Genomic DNA, 18,935 nt, shown 5'->3' on the forward strand with positions numbered 1-18,935 from the left:
GGGTGCCTGTAATCCCAGCTACTCAGGAGACTGAGGCAGAAGAATCGCTTGAACCTGGGAGGCAGCCGTCACAGTGAGCTGAGATCGGGCCACTGCACTCTAGCCGTCTAAACAAAAAAATTCTGCCGGGCGCGGTGGCTCAAGCTTGTAACCCCAACACTTTGGGAGGCCGAGAAGGGCGGATCATGAGGTCAGGAGATTGAGACCATCCTGGCTAACCCGGTGAAACTCCATCTCTACTAAAAAATACAAAAAACTAGTGGGGCAAGGTGGCAGACGCCTGTAGTCCCAGCTACTCGGGAGGCTGAGGCAGGAGAATGGTGTAAACCCGGGATGCAGAGCTTGCAGGGAGCTGAGATTCGGCCACTGCAGTCCAGCCTGGGCAACAGAGCGAGACTCTGTCTCCAAAAAAAAAAATTCTGTACCCATTAGAAAACAACTCCCTTTTGTCCTGTTTCCTCCAGCCACAGATAAACTATCACAGACTTTCTCTGTCTGGAATCTGACTGCTTTAGAGGCTTTATATAGGTAGAATCATATAGTATTTGTCCTTTTGTGATGAACTTATTTAACTTAGCATAATGTCCTCAGTGTTCATCCAGGTTGTAGCATGTAATGAGATTTTCTTCCTTTTTAAGGAAGTATTCCATTGTGTTTAATACCACATTTTGTTTATGTATTTATACATTGACAGGTATTTTGGTTGCTTCCACCTCTTGTCTCTTGTGAATAGTGCCGCTATGAACATAGGTATACAAATATCCCTTTGAGTCCCTGCTTTCAATTACTTTGGGTATATACCCGGGAGTGAGATTGCTGGATCATATGGTAGTTCTATTTTTAATTTTTTGAGGAACCTCTATACTGTCCACAGCAGCTGCACCGTTTTATAATCCCACCAACAGTACACAAGAGTCCCAACTTTTCCACACCACCACAAACACTTTTTTTATAGTAGCCATCCTATTGGGTATGAGGTAATATCTCATCATGATTTTGATTTGCATTTCTCTGATGATTAGTGATGTTGAGTATCTTTTCATATGCTTCTTGGCCATTTGTATATCACCTTTGGAAAAATGTCTGTTCAAGTCCTTTGTTTAAATTGGGTTATTTGATTTTTTATGTTGAGTTGCAGGAATTCTTTATATGTTCTAATTTTTTTTTTTTGAGACGGAGTCTCGCTCTGTCACCAGATTGGAGCGCAGTGGTGCGATCTCGGCTCACTGCAACCTCTGCTTCCTGGGTTCAAGTGATTCCCCTGCCTCAGGCTCCTGAGTAGCTGGGACTACAGGTGCGCACCATCACACCTGGCTAATTTTTTGTATTTTAGTAGAGACGAGGTTTCACCATGTTGGCCAGGGTGATCTCGATCTCCTGACCTTGTGATCTGCCTGCCTCAGCCTCACAAAGTGCTGGGATTACAGGCGTGAGTGCCTGGCATATTCTAAATATTAATCTGTTATCACCTATGTGATTTGTAAATGTTTTCTCCCATTTCATTATATTGATTATGTCTTTTGATGAACAAAATTTTTAAGTTTGAAGCAGTCTCTGTTCTCTATTTTTGCTTTTGTTGAATTTTGTTGTCTGTGCTCTTGATGTCTTAACCAAGAAATTTTTGACAAATCCAAAAAATCATAAAGCTTTTCCTTTGATATTGATTTAAAAATGTTTATACCAATTTATATATCACTGGAACAATCTCACCAATGGTAACTCCATGTAGGTAAAAGATTGTTAGCTAAGCGGGGAAGAATGTCTGCATGGGAGAGTCATGGAGCAGGGCGTGTTGGGGGAATGGGCTTACACCCTGGGGATACATAAGGATTGATTTGGGACATAGAGATTAAATATAGTGGATCCACAGTTCCTGATGAATTTATTAATGCTATTGACAGTTATTTGGAGAATGAGGGGGTGCAGAGTCTTGGAAAAAGGACATATCATAAAGCATGTGGTCTCTCTTATCGCCCCTTTCTTTCTTCTTCCTTCTTCTCTGTGTGAAGTAGCATCTTTTCTTGCCCACATTTGGATCCTAGAAGCTCAGCTCTGTTTTGGCAAAGAATCTTCACATTTTCTCAAAGTAAGTGAATCTCTCCCCACAAAAATTCTTCTACTAGCTACAAAAAGACAAAAGGAGGCATAGTGTGATTGGTGTGTTTTTATAAGACTCAGGATTAGGCCGGGCGCGGTGGCTCACGCCTATAATCCCAACGCTTTGGGAGGCTGAGGCGGGCGGATCACGAGGTCAGGAGATTGAGACCATCCTGACTAACATGGTGAAACCCCGTCTCTACTAAAAATACAAAAAATTAGCTGGGTGTGGTGGCAGGCACCTGTAGTCCCAGCTACTCGGGAGGCTGAGGCAGGAGAATGGCGTGAACCCGGAAGGCAGAACCTGCAGTGAGCCGAGATCATGCTAGTGCACTCTAAACTGTACGACAGAGCGAGACTCCATCTCAAAAAAAAAAAAGGGCCTTTCTCCTTCATCAGTGGTTGTGGGGCCTCCCTAGCCATGTGGAACTTAAGTTCATTAAACCTTTCTTTTGTAAATTGCCCAGTCTCAGGTATGTCTTTATCAGTAGTGTGAAAACAGACTAATACATGGGGCATCTTTCAGTATTGAATAATCATAAAAAGTGGACATTTAAAAAAATTAAGATATACACCACTATTTTCTTTGGGTGGTTCTAGGGCCACGATCTTATGCTCAATCCCCCTCCTCCTTGCCAGTTATTTTACAGAGATGAATAAGGTACCTAATAAAGAATGTAAGACAGCAAAATACAAATCCAGCATCACTCTAAGAAAAACAACTCAAGATACACATCCTTTGAAAAGACTATCCAAAGATTATAAATGGTAGCATGTTTAGATTTTAATCTCTATATTGTCAGTATTTACATAGTTAAAAGTTTGATTGGCAAGCCAGGATCACAGTTGCAAAAAATATTCAATGGTTCCATACTATCAGGCTTCATCTTTGTCAATAATGATTTTTAACTGCTTGCTTTATATAAATCAGATTTTGTACTGATGGAAACTCACCATTCCCAAACTCTTAGGCTTTTGTCATCAGATGTGCTCACAAATCTCCTATTCTCATCCACAAAAACAATGGTGTTGACAGCTCCCAAATGCCGATCATATTCCTGCACAATTTCTCCACTTCGAATGTCCCACTGTATATCAGGCAAGAAAAAAGGTAAAGACAGAAGTAGAGTGGATTTATGAAAGACCATAATTCTGGAAAGTGGAGAAGGAGAAGATCTTCAACATGACATTTTTATAAATGTAAATTTTTCTACTAAGAATGGTGCATCAGCCGTCCCTAAAAGTAGCAAACATTAAATGAGTAATATTAGCTTATTAACTTATTCCATCCCCTTATACAACATAAAGCTTAGGAGTCTTAACAAAATACTGTGAAAAACTTACTTGCACAATCTTCTTATCAGACATCCCAGCCACAAAGAGATTTTGCTTATCTTCATCAGGATTGAATTTGACACAATAAGGTACTTTTCGGTTTGTAAATCTTGATATACACTGTCCTAAAATCAAAGACTCAAATTAAATAGGTAAAATAAATTTGACCACTTAGAGATGACTGTGAGATTAAGATCTAGAGGTCACCTGCTTAATAAATGTTGAAGAAGGGCTGCCTGCTTGCTCTTTACTGTAAACTACATTTGTTCTTTTTCACAGATTTTTAATGATTAAAAATAATTTTTTCAAAAGTAAATCTGCACTACCAATTGTAGAATAAATAAATTATAACTTCATTCATATAATGGAATAGTGCAAGCAATAAAAAAGAACAAACTATTGGTATAAGCCATGAGGGAATCTCAGACATTATGCTGGAGCTAGAAACAAAAGAGAAAAAATGGTATGATTTCATATATAAGAAGTTTAAGAAGAGGAAAAATGAATCTGTGATGACAGAAGTGGTTACTATGGTTACTGGGAGTGGGCACAGACTGGAAAAGGGCATAAGAACGTTTACTGAGTGCTGGAAATATTCTATATCTTGATCTTGGTGGTAGACAGCTGCACAGGTATGTTTACCAAAAAAAAAAAAAAAAATCACTGAATATTTAGGCACTTCATACATTTTACTGTATGTATATTTTATCTTGATTTTTAAAAGAACCTGCAAAATGGTAGTCTCTCAGCCTTGGCTACACGGTACAATCATCTAGTCGATACACTGTACCAATTACGTAAATACCTCTGAAGGTGGGACTCAGGCATCAGTAACATTAAAGCTCTTCAGATGATTATAATGTGTGGCCAGAACTGAGAACCACTGCTAAAGCGCTGAAGAACATGGGCTTTGGCATCAGAGAGAGCTTCGTTGGAAACCAAGTCTGCCACTTATTAGCTGTGTGACCCTGAAAAAGTTAGCTCTTTAAGCCTCAGTTTCCGTATCTATAATCTAATAATAGTACTTACCTCATAGGGATAAATTAAGATTGAAGGAGATACTGAATATCAATGCTTAGCAATTATGCCTATTAGATGACGTTTAATAAATATTAACTATTATCATTACCCTTCAAATACAGTAAGGGTAATGATAATAAGACAATAAGATAATAAGATGATTTTTCTAATTACATAAAATTATACTAGCCACAACATATTAATGTGAATCAATTAATAAGCAGCAATTAGTATGGTTGTGAATATATAAAACCAACTGGCCTGTGAAAGTTTAGACCTACATTTTAATCAATTTGTGCAAACACATTTAATTTTGTTCATCAGACATTTATTGCACTTCTGTTATGTGCAATGCACAGTGCTAGATAATGTAGGGGAACAGAAAGATCAATTAGATGGCCTATACAAGATTTTGACTTTGCTTATCTGTCAATATGTTTGCTTTATAAACTCTATCTGGTGGAAACAAGTTTCACAGTGAAAGAGCTACTTATGCTCAGTTTCAACTCTACAAATGTATTCTGTGATATTTGCTGACAGTGAATGGTAAGAGAATCAGCAGTTAGAGAAGGTGCCATTTGGCCACAGAAGACTACTCACACCATTTCATATATAAACGATAACTTGTAAGATGAATATGTATTAGCATAGGTGAACTCTTACCTGTCTCAGTGTCCCAGAGCTTAAGATACCTGTCATAGGCTGCGCTGAGGAACTGTGTTCCCGCAGTATTGAAGCAAATATCCCTAACAGCCTTACTGTGACCTAAAGGTGGAGTCAACAGAAACAGCAATGAGGTGAAGCATCATATCTTCTCTTAAAACATAAACACCATAAAGAGACACAGCACTAAGCAGTGGTTCTCAGTCGTGAGTCAAGATCACTGGAATGCCACTGCCTGATTTACTGACTTAGAATATGTTATGTGTGGGCTTCAGAATGTGGGCATTTTTTTTCCCCTTGAAGAAGCTCCTTAGGTGATTCTGATGCATAACATCTTGGTTAAGAACCAAGAGAAAAGGTTTAACTTTTCTTTTAAGTCTGTCATAGCAATTTCTTAATATGCAGTACATACAAGTGACAACTAGCTAGCCAAGAATTTATGGAAATGTAAAAGACCAATTATTGCCAGTAAAAGAAATGGCTGCTGGAATTTTGGAGGTTCACTCTCAAATTGTTCACTAGGCTGCAAGTGAAAACAAAGTGACCTAAAACTAAAGCTCAGGAAACTGTAGCCCTTGTTCAATAATTGCATATTTCTGTGATCACATTACCAAATTTCATAGAAACTGATTCAGAATGTAGGAGACTTTCCAAAAACTATTATTAGCTTGCATTGGTTTTTTATTTTTGAGACAGGGTCTCACTCTGTTGCCCAGCCTGGAGTGCAGTGGCTGGATCTCAGCTAACTGTAAACTCAACCTCTCTGGCTCAAGCGATCCACCCACCTCAACTTCTCGAGTAGCTGGAATTACAGGTGCACATCACCACGCCTGGCTAATTTCTGTATTTCCTGTAGAGACAGGGTTTTGCCATGTTGCCCAGGCTAGCTTCTATTGTTTTAAGATTATGTTTTGACAATACACTAATTTTAAGGTGCTGATAATACTTTACTTAAAAATGAATATTGCCAGACCACTCAAGTCTTAAAAGTTACAGGGAAAAATAAAATGTGGCTAAACAAAAGCAAAAATGCTCCACCCCACCATGACCAAGACACATACAATTGTGCAAAATGAGCATGGCACAAATTGTTAACCACATGCAGCAGCTCTAAACCATCACCTCCAGTGAACTCCCATCAGGAGGTATGTGTCATGGCAATTAGCCATCCTTTTCTACAGCTGGAGTCCCAGTCAGAGCTGCTATCATCTCCCTCAGGAGGAAAATTTCAGTTTTCCACAGAAAAATGGTCTGTCAGTACAGGGGAGACAGATGCGGACCAAAATCCACTCTATCTGACGGAGACATTTTGTTCCCCTGTACATAGCTAAGAGCCTTCCACAAATCTTCCTTTAGGCTGCAGTGTCATCTTAGGCAGAATTAATTTGTACAGGGAGGCCCTAAAATCATAAAGCACTGCCGAACAGACTCCCACTTTAATCTAAAAACAGAGCCACTAAGAGTCACACCGTTTCAATGTGCTACAGTTAAATCTGGAAAGAGTAACTAGCCTTCACATGAAATTTGACAAAAACAATAAACCTTTCTCTACCAAAAAGGCTAGCTTGTCACAAAGCTGTCCTCCCTTTGGCCTTCTTTCTTTCTTCAAGGAGTTCTCTCAATCTCATCCTTTTTTTATGCTTTAGCTGCCAATTCTCAGTCTCTCTTCAAAGCTCAACATTTGGCTATCTAATTGCTTACTGGACATTTTCACCTCAATATCCCAAAGGCAGCTCAAATTTGGTGTATCTAAAACCTCACCATCATCTTATGTTCCTTCTTGGTGAATGGCACCATCATTCATCCAGTCTCATGGGAGTCACCCTAGATTCCTGTCTCACTGTGATCATTCACATGCCATTACTAAATCTCACTGACTTTAACTCTAATATGTAGTTCCTTTCTTCTCTCTCTGCTGCTTTGGTTCAGACTCTCATCATCTCTAAACCAGACCTATGAAATAACTGTGTAATTCATTTTCCTTCCTCCAGGCTTGCCCTACCAAATCATCCTGCGTATTGCCATTTGATCTTCGTAAACTTCAAATCATGTTGCTTTCCGGAAAGGCTCTTTCATGGTTCCCCAATGCCCTCACAACAGAGGCTAAACTCTTTATTAATGGCACAGGAGGTCTTCCATGCTCTGGTCCCTCTCTTGCTACTTTTCTCTGCTTTTGCTTCTCACCATCCCCCATACTCTGACAATCCTGAAATGTATGTGGATCCCCTCAGCAGCATGCTACCTCACGCTACTTTTGTTTTGCATCTGCTGCTCTTGCTTCCTAGTTCTCTTTCTTTGTCTAACTGGGGACACTGACTCCTCCTTCCAGATTCAGCTCAAGTCCATGAAGACTTCACTTCCTATCAGTGTAGTAAAATTACTGAGTAAAATTACTGTCAATGATGTTATCTTACTTTAAAAATTCTTCCCAGATTTATGTTGGAGAGAAAAGAAGCATTACCAATAAATGTTCTCAGACAGCGCCGGTCTCCATAAACCTCCCATAGCTGGGGGAGAAAAAAAACAACACATAGAAATATTACATTTAATAAAGGTCTTTCAATCAATAACATCAGCCCTATGCTGGTTACGTGTGTGCATATCTGTGTGTGTAAACACACAGCTTCAATCATTAAATATTAAACACTGAATATCATTAAATATTGCTTGGTGCTGCCAGTTTGTGTTATATTATTTGGAATACACACACACACACACACACACACACACACAGAGAGTCACACACACTCAAAACTAAAGAGTTTTAAAGATATTTACACCAAAATATCAAGAAACTTAACTATAGATGGAGTTAATTCAAGTGAGTTTTCATTTTCATATTGCTCTTTTCTGTTTCATACATTTTCTAGGACGAAAAGTTTCTACTTTTGTAGCACTACAAATGAATTTTAAAGGAATTAAGTATTATTAAAACCGCCATGTATACCAACTTTTAAAGGAATTGTGTTATTAAAACCGCCATGTATATAATATTTGATACTGAAAGGCTTTTTTGTTTAGTTTTCTGAGGTAACAAGTATTACAGAAGCTATAAGAAAATGATGATCTAGATTAAAATAAAAGGCTCATAATTCTCAGCACATCTAAAGTAGATTAATACAATAGCTTCAAGGCTAGCTTTATTCTTGACTGCCTTGAATCCAATCCTCAACAATGTTGCTAGTACTCTAAAATAGAAAGCATTTCCTTGCCACCAGTGCCAATATGACACAGTCTCAGTTACTGTAGCATACTAGGAAAGGACCTCTGAGACCTGGTTTCTTGCCCAGGACTGCAATCATTCCTTGTCTCTTAGATGTTACGCTCCAGCAAGCACAAAACCGTTATTTTCAGCACACACCATGCTGATTCATTCTCTTCACTCTTTTCAAGCACACTCTACTCCTGTTTCCTTATCCTTTACTTAGTTAACCTTCTTACTAAGGTGTGCTTCCTCTTTGAAACCAGCATATCTTGTGCTTACCTCTATAATGATCATTTATATCATAATAAAATGATCATCCTAAGGGGAGGGACAGTGCCTTTATAAGCTTTTACTTTCAGTCTCTTGCACATAATAGAATGTTTATAGAAGTCAACTAAATTGAATTCTATGCTTTTTTGGTTGGTCAAAGAAAAGACCAACATCTCAATTAACATGGTTTGTACCAAGTAAAAGTAAAGTAAAATGGGGGTTTTTACTCCAAAATGTTGGCCTGTCATTTTAAGCTATTAGAGGCAAATGCCTAAATGGTTGCTCTTACCAAAAGAAGTGGCCTTTTTCATTGTTAATATTCATGAATTATTTACAAATGATAAAATTTTAATGACTCAACTTTCGAAGCCCCAAGAGCACTATAGCGTTGGTATTTATCGAACCATCATAATGGTCCAGACAAAGAGAAGACACAAAACCGGTAAGAACTATCCTTTCCGATTTAAAATTTTTTTCAAGACATTCTGCATATTCAGGTTGAGATGCATTGGCAACCGAGTTTTTTCTACCACACATTCTACAACTGAACAGAAGCTAAAGATGGAGTTTCCCAAGACTAGAAAAGGTGAAAGAAGGGGCTGGGAGCAGTCCTGTTACTTGGTGTCTACTAGTATTTAGAAGAAAAAGGATGAATTACATTTTCTACTTTCTAAAAATAGGATTTCTATCATATGTCCTCTCTATTTCATAAGGTTTGGAGAAACAAATAAACTACTACATATACAAAATCTCTATAATGATCAGTGATTATTTATATGTCCAAAGCCAACATGATTGGATTACATTCTCATCACTTTTCTAGGCTTAAAAAGCGGCCTAGCCACTGCAGGCGCCTGTAGTTTCAGCTATTTGGGAGGCTGAGGCAGGAGAATGGCGTGAACCCAGTAGCTGGAGCTTGCAGTGAACTAAGATCATGCCACTGCACTCCAGCCTGGGCGACAGAGCAAGACTCCATCTTAAAAAAAAAAAAAGGGGGGGGAGCCTAGTTAATTGGACCACAGAGCCATATGGAATTTATGTTTGGAAGTAGTTCATAAATTGCTGCATTTACAGGATCTAAGAGAAAATAATTAGCTTCTAATTGCCTAACAAACCCAATTTTTTTTATAATTAACCAAATAGATTTAAACAAAGAACTAGCTTTGCAGCACTCCGACTCTGTTACTGAAAACTCACCTTAATTTTACAGTCCATGGAACAAGACAGCAATAAATGGCCAGAGAGAGGAAACAATCTGACTGCACTGACGCCCTATAAAAAGGTATTACAGTTATCAACCAGAAACATTCAAAAGATCAGCTCAAATGAAGCATCAAGAAAAGACAGTATATATTAAGCAGCCTAATTTGCTATTTTTCATTCCAAAAATCACACCCCAGAATAGCTTTCATTAGCATTCCAAGAGCAGACCTTATTGACACCAAGCTTTTGAAGATTTTTTTTTCTAACCTTTAATATTGAGTTCCTCATCCAATGGAATCCTGAGTCAATCAAATTGCTACTGCCCCCACTTCTCTTCCTCTTTTTACTTAGTCCCTTTGCTCTTTGCAAAGAGTTGGAAATTACAAGTTGGAATGGTGCATATGACAAAGAATATCAACATGAAAAATTTTCATGTACCTTATCTCTGCATTAGTTTAAAAATTACCATAGTTTATAAACCAGGGCACATCTAATCTCTGAAGTGTGATAACCACAGAGCTAAAGCAAAATTACTGAAACTAAGCAGGAGACTTGGTGCTAGTACCAGCCCATTAGTCACTGATTTGGTGCCCAAAAGGAAGAAGATTGTAGCAGGAGCTTGTGGGGAAAGGCCTGGCTACAAGGATGCAGGACACTAAATCATGAACGCTATATCATGGCCAATTCAGATGGCTTGAAGACTGATTAGTCACCTGTGATGGATGTGTGGGCACCTCCAAAGCCTAACCCAGAATTATATTCAATTTGACTTCCCTGTACCTTTACCAGAAATACTAAATGTTCCACATTAACAGCTAAAACTTTATGTTGGCTTCATTATCATAGCATTACAGCAAACAGAAACAACCAACTTGCTTACCTTCGTGTGTCCAGACCACACATGAATTTGTTTTTTGGGAAGATAACACTTCTCAGGTGGCATAGTTGACCGTAGATTAACACCAACATCCTGAGGTATGTGAAGATAGGACCTGCCTTGATAGTCATACATTTCTTTAACTGAAACAAAAAGGCAAAGAAAATCAATAAACAAATACAACCCATAGTCATGAAACTTATATTTTTAAAATAACATTTTTTTCACAGGGATATCTTCCATATTAAGGTTCGGGTAATAACACTCCAATGATGTAAAGATCAAGAGTCAGCTAAGATATAAGTGCTTAAAATAACTGCTATCATTTACAACTAGAGGTAGTATTTCGAAATTCCTAAATACCCAGAGATTATAGACCTTTAGATAAGATCTATACTTCTTTTCATCACTTACACATCTTAGTAATCTATAAAGACTTCACTGTGGCATAATTATAGCAAGGGAAGATAATACTTGGGCCTTGTGAGTCACTGGTAAAGAAGCAGAAATAAAACACGTTAAGAAGGAAGTTAAAACAAAACAAAATATATCAACTATCCTTTTCCCTTGCTTTCCTCTTTTATGCCCTTCCATTTCCCTTTCATTTATCTTTTCCTGCTTTCATCACAAATTTTACAATAAAGTCACCTGTGAGAATTAAATGACATACTGTATATAAAGCAATCAGCAGCATGCCTGGCACAGAGTGGGTACTCAATAAATGTTATTATATTATTGTTATTATAGTTTTAAGCACCATAGTACTGAATAGACTCCTTGGAGATAAAACTGAAGCTTGAAGAATGAAATATGGCTTCATCAAACCTAAATATCTGATGTAATATAACATTAGAATAAGCAACAATGTAAGTACTAAGTTATTCTTTACAGTTTTAGATAATCACTATGTAAGTTCCTAAATATAACTAATTATTAACCAACAGGTACATTCTAGAATACTTATGATTTATTTTGGTGAATATGCATTTCCTTCTACAAGTCAAAATAAGTATGAGAGCCTTAATCTCTATCTTTTCACATGAAAATCCAAGTTTATTCTGAGTATAGCTGAATAACGGTTATGAACTGTGTGGATACCTGAGTATTTGGCTTCATTAAAAATAGTTAAAATGACTGGGGTACTATTAATACACCAAAAGAGTCAACTTTATCTTACGAAAGAATAGACTGTGGACTATTCAAGTTTCTTTTTTATCTACCATTTCATAAAATTCATTAACACTTAGAAAAAAATTATCTGTGGCTATCATTAATCATGCTATTTTTTCTCCTATATCAGTATACAGAAGTCTGCTGTAATTTCCTTGGGATACAAATTGTCTAACATAATTATACTCAACATAATGATTTTATAACAGCTGATAGTAAGGGTAATGATATTGTATGAACAGCTAACAGAGTAAATATGAAGGTTTTTCATAAAAATGAAGATGTATAAAATATATGTTACCATGTAAGATTGTCTTCTCCTCCCCAGGTTTCTCTTCTTCCTGCTTTCCTTTTTTCTGCCTCTTGGCTGTGATTTCATCCAATTCTTTTTGTTCTTCCTAAGAAAATTAAGGAGTGAAATTTAAAGTGAATGTTCTAGAACCTCATTATACCTAAAGTTGGTGTTATTAGTTATTTATAATGAGGTCTACATATCTGGTCCAAGTATGTTCCCAGGATAACAAGCTCAACACTTAATTTTTTTTCTGAGACTGAGTCTTGCTCTGTCGCCCAGGCTGGAGTGCAGTGGTGCGAATCTCAGCTCACTGCAATCTCCCTCTTCCGGGTTCAAGTGATTCTCCTGCCTCAGCCTCCCGAGTAGCTGGGACTACTCTGTGCGCACTACCATGCCTGGCTAGTTTTTTTTATTTTAGTAGAGATGGGGTTTTACTGTGTTGCCCAGGCTGGTCTCGAACTCCTGAGCTCTGGCAGTGCGCCAGCCTTGGCCTCCCAAAGTGCTGGGCTTACAGGTCCGGCCAACTTCAAGTCTTCTATAAGCAGAGACTGATTACCTCTTCCACAAATTACAAAATGGTACTAAATACATAATGGATACTAGATAATACTTTTCAACTATACAAAATCAGTTTTCAAAACTCATCCTTCTCTGATACCTAGAAATACATTTTAACATGTTTTACTAGTTATACAAGTAAAAAGACAAGGCAAGCAGAAAATCTAGCTGCAGAATGGAAACTGAATTTTAGCACATAATGTTGTTTTTCAGTTAATTGTTTTTACATAGTCCTAAGGATGTAAGTGATGACTATACATTTGAGATGCAACTTTTTTGGGAGGAGCTGGGGACAGAATATGGGGTAGTAGTAAATCTGTATCTATAATAACAAAGAAGTCAACAGATAAAATCTAAAATAAATAAATAATAGTAGCATAAGTTTACTCATCTTAGATATCACCTCTTTACTTCTATTATTATAAATATAGATTCAATGGATGTAAGTAACAGCTAGAATATAAGCTTCATGAGGACAGGATTTTCTTGATCTTGTCCACTGCTGTATGCCTGGCACCTAGAACACTCTCTGGCTCATGAAGACAGTGAGATTAGGAGGTGAGGAAGGGAATGGCAGAGCATTTCCTTTACAAACTTTATAGTAGTTTTAAAAATACACATAGAGATAAAATTTGTTTAAAATTTTAAATAAATTCATAAATCAATAAAACTTCTCATCAATTCTAGTGTCATAGAAGGCTGATTTTGTAGTTACTATCTGAATGTCTAGTATCAGAAGAGCAGCTACCATGGCAGCCTAATAGCAATATCAAGGAAATCTTCAGGAAAATTGTTCAATATTGTAATTCAATAAAAAAGCATGAGAGAAAACAAATCAGCAAAAAAGGTAAATAAAAATATTCCAAATAAAAATAAATTTTATTGTATATTTTCAATCAACTAAAGGCAGAAAAATTTTGATGAGTCATTTGGTTCTCTAAGGAAATCTCAAGTTTATTAATGTAGATATCCTTCATCGATACAGCATATACCTGAACTGACAATTAAAAACATCAAAGCTTACTTCTGAAGGTTTGGCTACATCTTTTTCATCCACATATTTTGCCCATGGTCCCAAGAAACCATCAATATTGGATGCATCATTTTCTTTAAACTTTTTCCTCTTTTCTGTTTTCTTCTGACCAGTTTCAAATACAGTTAAACCTATGGTAACCAAAAAAAAGAGAGAGAGAGAGAGAGATGTACATTTTCTAAAGAAATATGAACATATGTTTAATTTTGTTTTATATGGTTAAAGAAAGATGATTGTTCAAGTGACCACAGAGTTATTAAAAAAACAAACAAGCTACATGAATCTACCACATACGCTGACTCATTCTACACAAAAAGGGATTCAACTTTCTGGGCAAAGATACTTAAAACTAATTCAATATTCTGCAAATTCTAATACTGTATACTTGAAGAAAAGACCCAAATATGTATTCCTACAATGGCACACAAGCCTTTTGTTGAATTAAAAAGCCCTGTCAGTGGATTTGTATGACTTTCTGGAAAAAACTCAGGAACTCATTATGGCTAAATAATGATAAAGTGACCTTTGGAAGCAAGAATAAACTGTAATTTATCATTTTAAAACTAAATTAAATTACAGTAAGTACTTAATAACTTATCTTCACTTGTAATGCAAAAATGTAAATCAAACAAGGTTTCACCAGAAGTGGTACTTCTTCCAAGTGACTTTAGTCTCAACTTCACCTCTAGTATCATTAACAGTAAAAGAAAAGGAGAAGGAGGGTGTTTCTGGTTGAGATTTTGATTTGATTAATAGAATGTGGCATACTGTGTATAGTCATTAACCTGGAAAAAGAAAGGTCTGTGGAATCATAGTCACAAGTTAACTAAGAATCTAGCTACCTTCAGGTGGGGCTTACAGAGGTCTAGCTTAAAGAAGAAATGTCTGCCTATAGTAATTCAGACTATGTTTTATAGCAAAAGCCTGTTAAAATTCTATTTTAACAATAATCTAGCTCATGTACAGAGAGCAGCCTGATCACACAGGGTCTATAGCTACTAAGCAGAAGTGTCCCATGCAACCAGCAAATTACTTTTTTAATTGCATTTTATGGATACTACTCTAATGGACTGATGAGCCTTGTGACAAGCTAGCGTTTAGCGTATGATGTTTTGTCTTATCGTAAGTACAAAATGAATATGAATACAAACATACATTAAAACACATATTCAAATTCAGCCTTCAAAGCTACTCTTCAAAGACAATCTTCACAGACTTACCAAATAAAGTATTTCTACTCCGTTAAAATGAAGCTTGACATTAATGTTGAGAAGTCAATTGTCAAAATTATCTATAAATTAGTTATAATTTATTGAGTGATTTCTACAGGGGTGGCATGGTGCCAAGTATTCAAAATAACTCAGAGATATGTACCATTATTTTTTCTACAAGGTTACACAACTAGTAAGTGGCAAAAGCAAGCTCTAAACTGTAACATTTCTGAACTATATTGCTCTAAAACGTATTGCTCCATTGTTTCAACTTAAAAAAAAAAACAAAAAAACCAAGTGCTAAATACTATTTTTTACTGTCTAATTAAAGTCACTCTGCAAGACACTAATTATAGATGTGTACATATTTGATATTAAATGTTTCAAATAAATTACCTTGATTTTTTTCAGCTTCTTCTACAGAACCAATATATTTAGCAGACACTTGATGATTATCTAATGAAGGGTCTAATGCATAACCTGAAAGGAAAAAAGTGAAAATTATTAACTCCATTTTGCTGTTTAAATTCATTTTATTATTATAGTACAAATATACACTTTTCACATTTTCTTTCTCAGATGTCAAAAATGATCTCTTTAATTCAGAACCAATCAGGACCAATCATTCTGCCCTGAGCTATATTGCTTCCTTTTTTTTTGAGACAGGGTCTCACCCTGTTGCCCAGGCTGGAGTGCCATAGAACAATCTTGGCTCACCACAATCTCTACCTATCAGGCTCAAGCAATTCTCCTGCCTCAGCCTCCAGAGTAGCTGGGATTACAGGCATGCATCATTACCTCTAGCTAACTTTTTAATTTTTTTGGAGAGATGGGGTTTCACCATGTTGGCCAGGCTGGTCTTGAACTCCTGACCTCAAATGATCCACCGCCTCCGCCTGCCAAAGTGTTGGGATTATAGGCGTGAGCCACTGCTTTCGGCCCCTGAGCTATATTTCTATTTAGAACCCAAAGCTATATTTTTATATTTAGAACCCAAAGCTCAGGCTGGACTCCAGCATAAAATGTTTCTCATAGGATGAATTTTGCACACTGACGTTATATTACTAAGAGCCTCTCTGGCCAAGACATCAAACTTTAGTTTTAAATATTCTAAGAGCTTGAAAATACATGTACATGATGCATTTGGAAATCCAGAAACCATTTTCCTTTTCTTTTTGGTAATGGATATTGCAGGCAGGGCTAAGTTTATCAAATTATATAAATTATTAAATAATAAAAAAGGGTAAGCAGATTACATAAAATCTAGCTATTATTTTGAAAATACCATTCACAGTAAGGACAGTCTTCAATCATTCTTTATATTTCCTTAAGAGAAGGAAGGAAGGATATCTATCAACATATGAATGCACTTCTTAAATTAATTATAGAGTATGTAGCTACATACAAATGTGGTCCTCAGTGGTCTATGGGAATTTAAGGAAAGAAAGTCTACCTAAGTTAGCTCAACTCAGTTTTTTTCTCAAGTGGGTGTGCTAGCACAATAAATGTTTGGTAACATTAGTCTGGTATACTCACAAGAGTGCTAGATCACTGATCAGTTTATGGCCTACAACTCGTGTGTACAATAACAGAATACATAAAAAAGTACTAAGCCCATTTTTTTTTAAAGGGCACATCCTAGTAGATAGACTTATTATTTTCATTTTTCATCCAAAGTAGTCCCAGCTACTTGGGAGGCTGAGGCAGGAGAATAGTGTGAACCCAGGAGGTGGAGCTTGCAGTGAGCTGAGATCGCACCACTGAACTCCAGCCTGGGCGACAAAGTGAGGTTCCATCTCAAAAAAAAAAAAAGAATATAGGAAACTTCTTTTGGGGAACAGAAAAAGATTCATCATGAAACATGCTCTTCAAACAAGCTAAGGATGTAAATGCTCAACTCACTCTCATGATAGGCTAGAACAGAACCAACAACCTAGCTATTAGCTGATTTCAACATAGATTTTTTTTTAGCATTAAAATATGTTCTCAGCCAGAGGAGAGCTTGGTGGCAGAAAATCAGCTTTGGAGTAGAATCTCTGAAATCACAGGTTCAAATCCCATGAGTTATTTTACCTTTAATCTCTTTGATGTACAGAATAGTGTTTTGTACATAACTTTTCCAAAAAATGAGACTTTTATAAGCTCATACCAAATTAAAAGTTCCCATTTCAATAATAAAAAACATATCCGGCTAGAATGTAAATTTCTACTTTGAAAGGAGACTTAACGTCTACATAAATGGCATTTCATGATGTGTCCGGAGGGGTGAAGGAGTAGACAGAGAGGGAAGAGGTATCACTGGTCCTTGTCTCGGTGTAAGCACCATTTCCCAACTCATCTGGCCGTAGTCTTGTAACTCAGAAAAATAAGTTATGCTTTCCTCTTGCTCCGCATCCTAGGTGGTAAAAATCTTTACTGCCATACCACCAATCCCACTACTGCCTTCCACCCCCGGTGATTAGGAAACAATATTATTTTCCTTTTACAAATAAGAGTTAAATATTTGGCCTTATGTCTTACTACAAATCAGCCAGTGACAGAACAAGATCTAACTCTCACACTACTAAATTTCAGTCCAATTTGTTTTCTCACTATCTTGTGTCTCAAATAAGTGATTATTTCTGCATTTCTTAAATATTCTTATCTACCTTTCTGAAGCTTATTTTCCCTTTTATCTTTTTAATGGAGTTAATGTCTACTTCCTTCCCTTTGGTACTCTTATTTGAAATGGCTATCATATTGACTTTATTATTATACCCTTCAGATAATTAAACTAATAATAATTATTAACACTAATTCCATTAGGTAAATGAAAGGGACTATAAACAATTTGCAAAACAATGGTCATAAATAAATGAAAAAACCTTCGACCTCACTGGTAGTCCGGAAAAATCAAGTTGCAGTAAAGAAATACAATATTTTAAGGATCTAGAACTAGAAATACCATTTGACCCAGCCATCCCATTACTGGGGATATACCCAAAGGATTATAAGTCATGCTGCTATAAAGACACATGCACACACAAGTTTACTGCGGCACTATTCACAATAGCAAAGACTTGGAATCAACAAAAATGTCCATCAGTGACAGACTGGATTAAGAAAATGTGGCACATATACACCATGGAATACTACACAGCCACAAAAAAGGATGAGTTCGTGTCCTTTGTGGGGACATGGATGCAGCTGGAAATCATCATTCTCAGCAAATCGCAAGAACAGAAAACCAAATACCGCATTCGTAGGTGGGAACTGAACAATGAGATCACTTGGACACAGGAAGGGGATCATCCCACACCGGGTCCTATTGTGGGGAGGGGTGGGGGAGGGATAACATTAGGAGATATACTTAATGTAAATGACGAGGTAAGGGGTGCAGCACACCAACATGACACATGTATACATATGTAACGAACCTGCACGTTGTACACATGTACCCTAGAACTTAAAGTATAATTAAAAAAAAGAAAAAAGAAAAGAAAAAAAGAAGAATAATAATAACAGCAACACCACACAGGAGTCATGCTTTCTCAACGAAAACCTCAAATATATAAACTGATGCCCTGTTGTTTTCTTTTTTTTCCCTTTTCTAACAGAAAACTTAGTATACAGAAATAAAATCCTAAAAATCTGAAAAACAAAAAGGAAATATAATATTTTGATTATCAAGTAAACAAAAGAAAAACAATCATATGGATCTTTGATGAAGAGAAATAGGGCTGGGCATGGTGGCTCAGGCCTGTAATCCCAGCACTGTGGGAGGCCGAGGCAGGCAGATCACTTGAGGCCAGGAGTTTGAGACCGGTCTGGCCAATATGGTAAAACCCCATCTCTACGGAAGAAAAAAAAAAACAATTAGCTAGGCGTGGTCATTCACATCTGTAATTCCAGCTACTCAGGAGGCTGAGGCATGAGACTTGCCTGAACCCCAGAAGCAGTGGTCGCAGTGAGCAGAGATTCCACCACTGCACAGCCTGGGTGACACAGTGAGACTCTGT

The 18,935-nt window shown here is 36.9% G+C and overlaps 1 protein-coding gene across 2 annotated transcripts in view; it reads right to left on the minus strand.

The window, feature by feature from the left end:
- The window catches only part of CDC40 (cell division cycle 40), a 52,720-nt gene that overhangs the window by 11,477 nt on the left and 22,308 nt on the right, over window positions 1–18,935 (minus strand). For both annotated transcript variants that reach the window (XM_011952800.1, XM_011952799.1), the window contains 9 exons: window positions 15,334–15,417; window positions 13,718–13,857; window positions 12,142–12,238; window positions 10,674–10,813; window positions 9,788–9,862; window positions 7,577–7,622; window positions 5,116–5,217; window positions 3,442–3,557; window positions 3,052–3,185 (listed from right to left, as the gene is read on the minus strand). In XM_011952800.1, the coding sequence (XP_011808190.1) occupies window positions 3,052–3,185; window positions 3,442–3,557; window positions 5,116–5,217; window positions 7,577–7,622; window positions 9,788–9,862; window positions 10,674–10,813; window positions 12,142–12,238; window positions 13,718–13,857; window positions 15,334–15,417 (934 nt within the window). The remainder of the gene's footprint in view (window positions 1–3,051; window positions 3,186–3,441; window positions 3,558–5,115; window positions 5,218–7,576; window positions 7,623–9,787; window positions 9,863–10,673; window positions 10,814–12,141; window positions 12,239–13,717; window positions 13,858–15,333; window positions 15,418–18,935) is intronic.

Source organism: Colobus angolensis, unplaced genomic scaffold, assembly GCF_000951035.1.
Source record: "Colobus angolensis palliatus isolate OR3802 unplaced genomic scaffold, Cang.pa_1.0 Scaffold35, whole genome shotgun sequence".
In the NCBI taxonomy this organism is placed as follows: Eukaryota; Metazoa; Chordata; class Mammalia; order Primates; family Cercopithecidae; genus Colobus; species Colobus angolensis.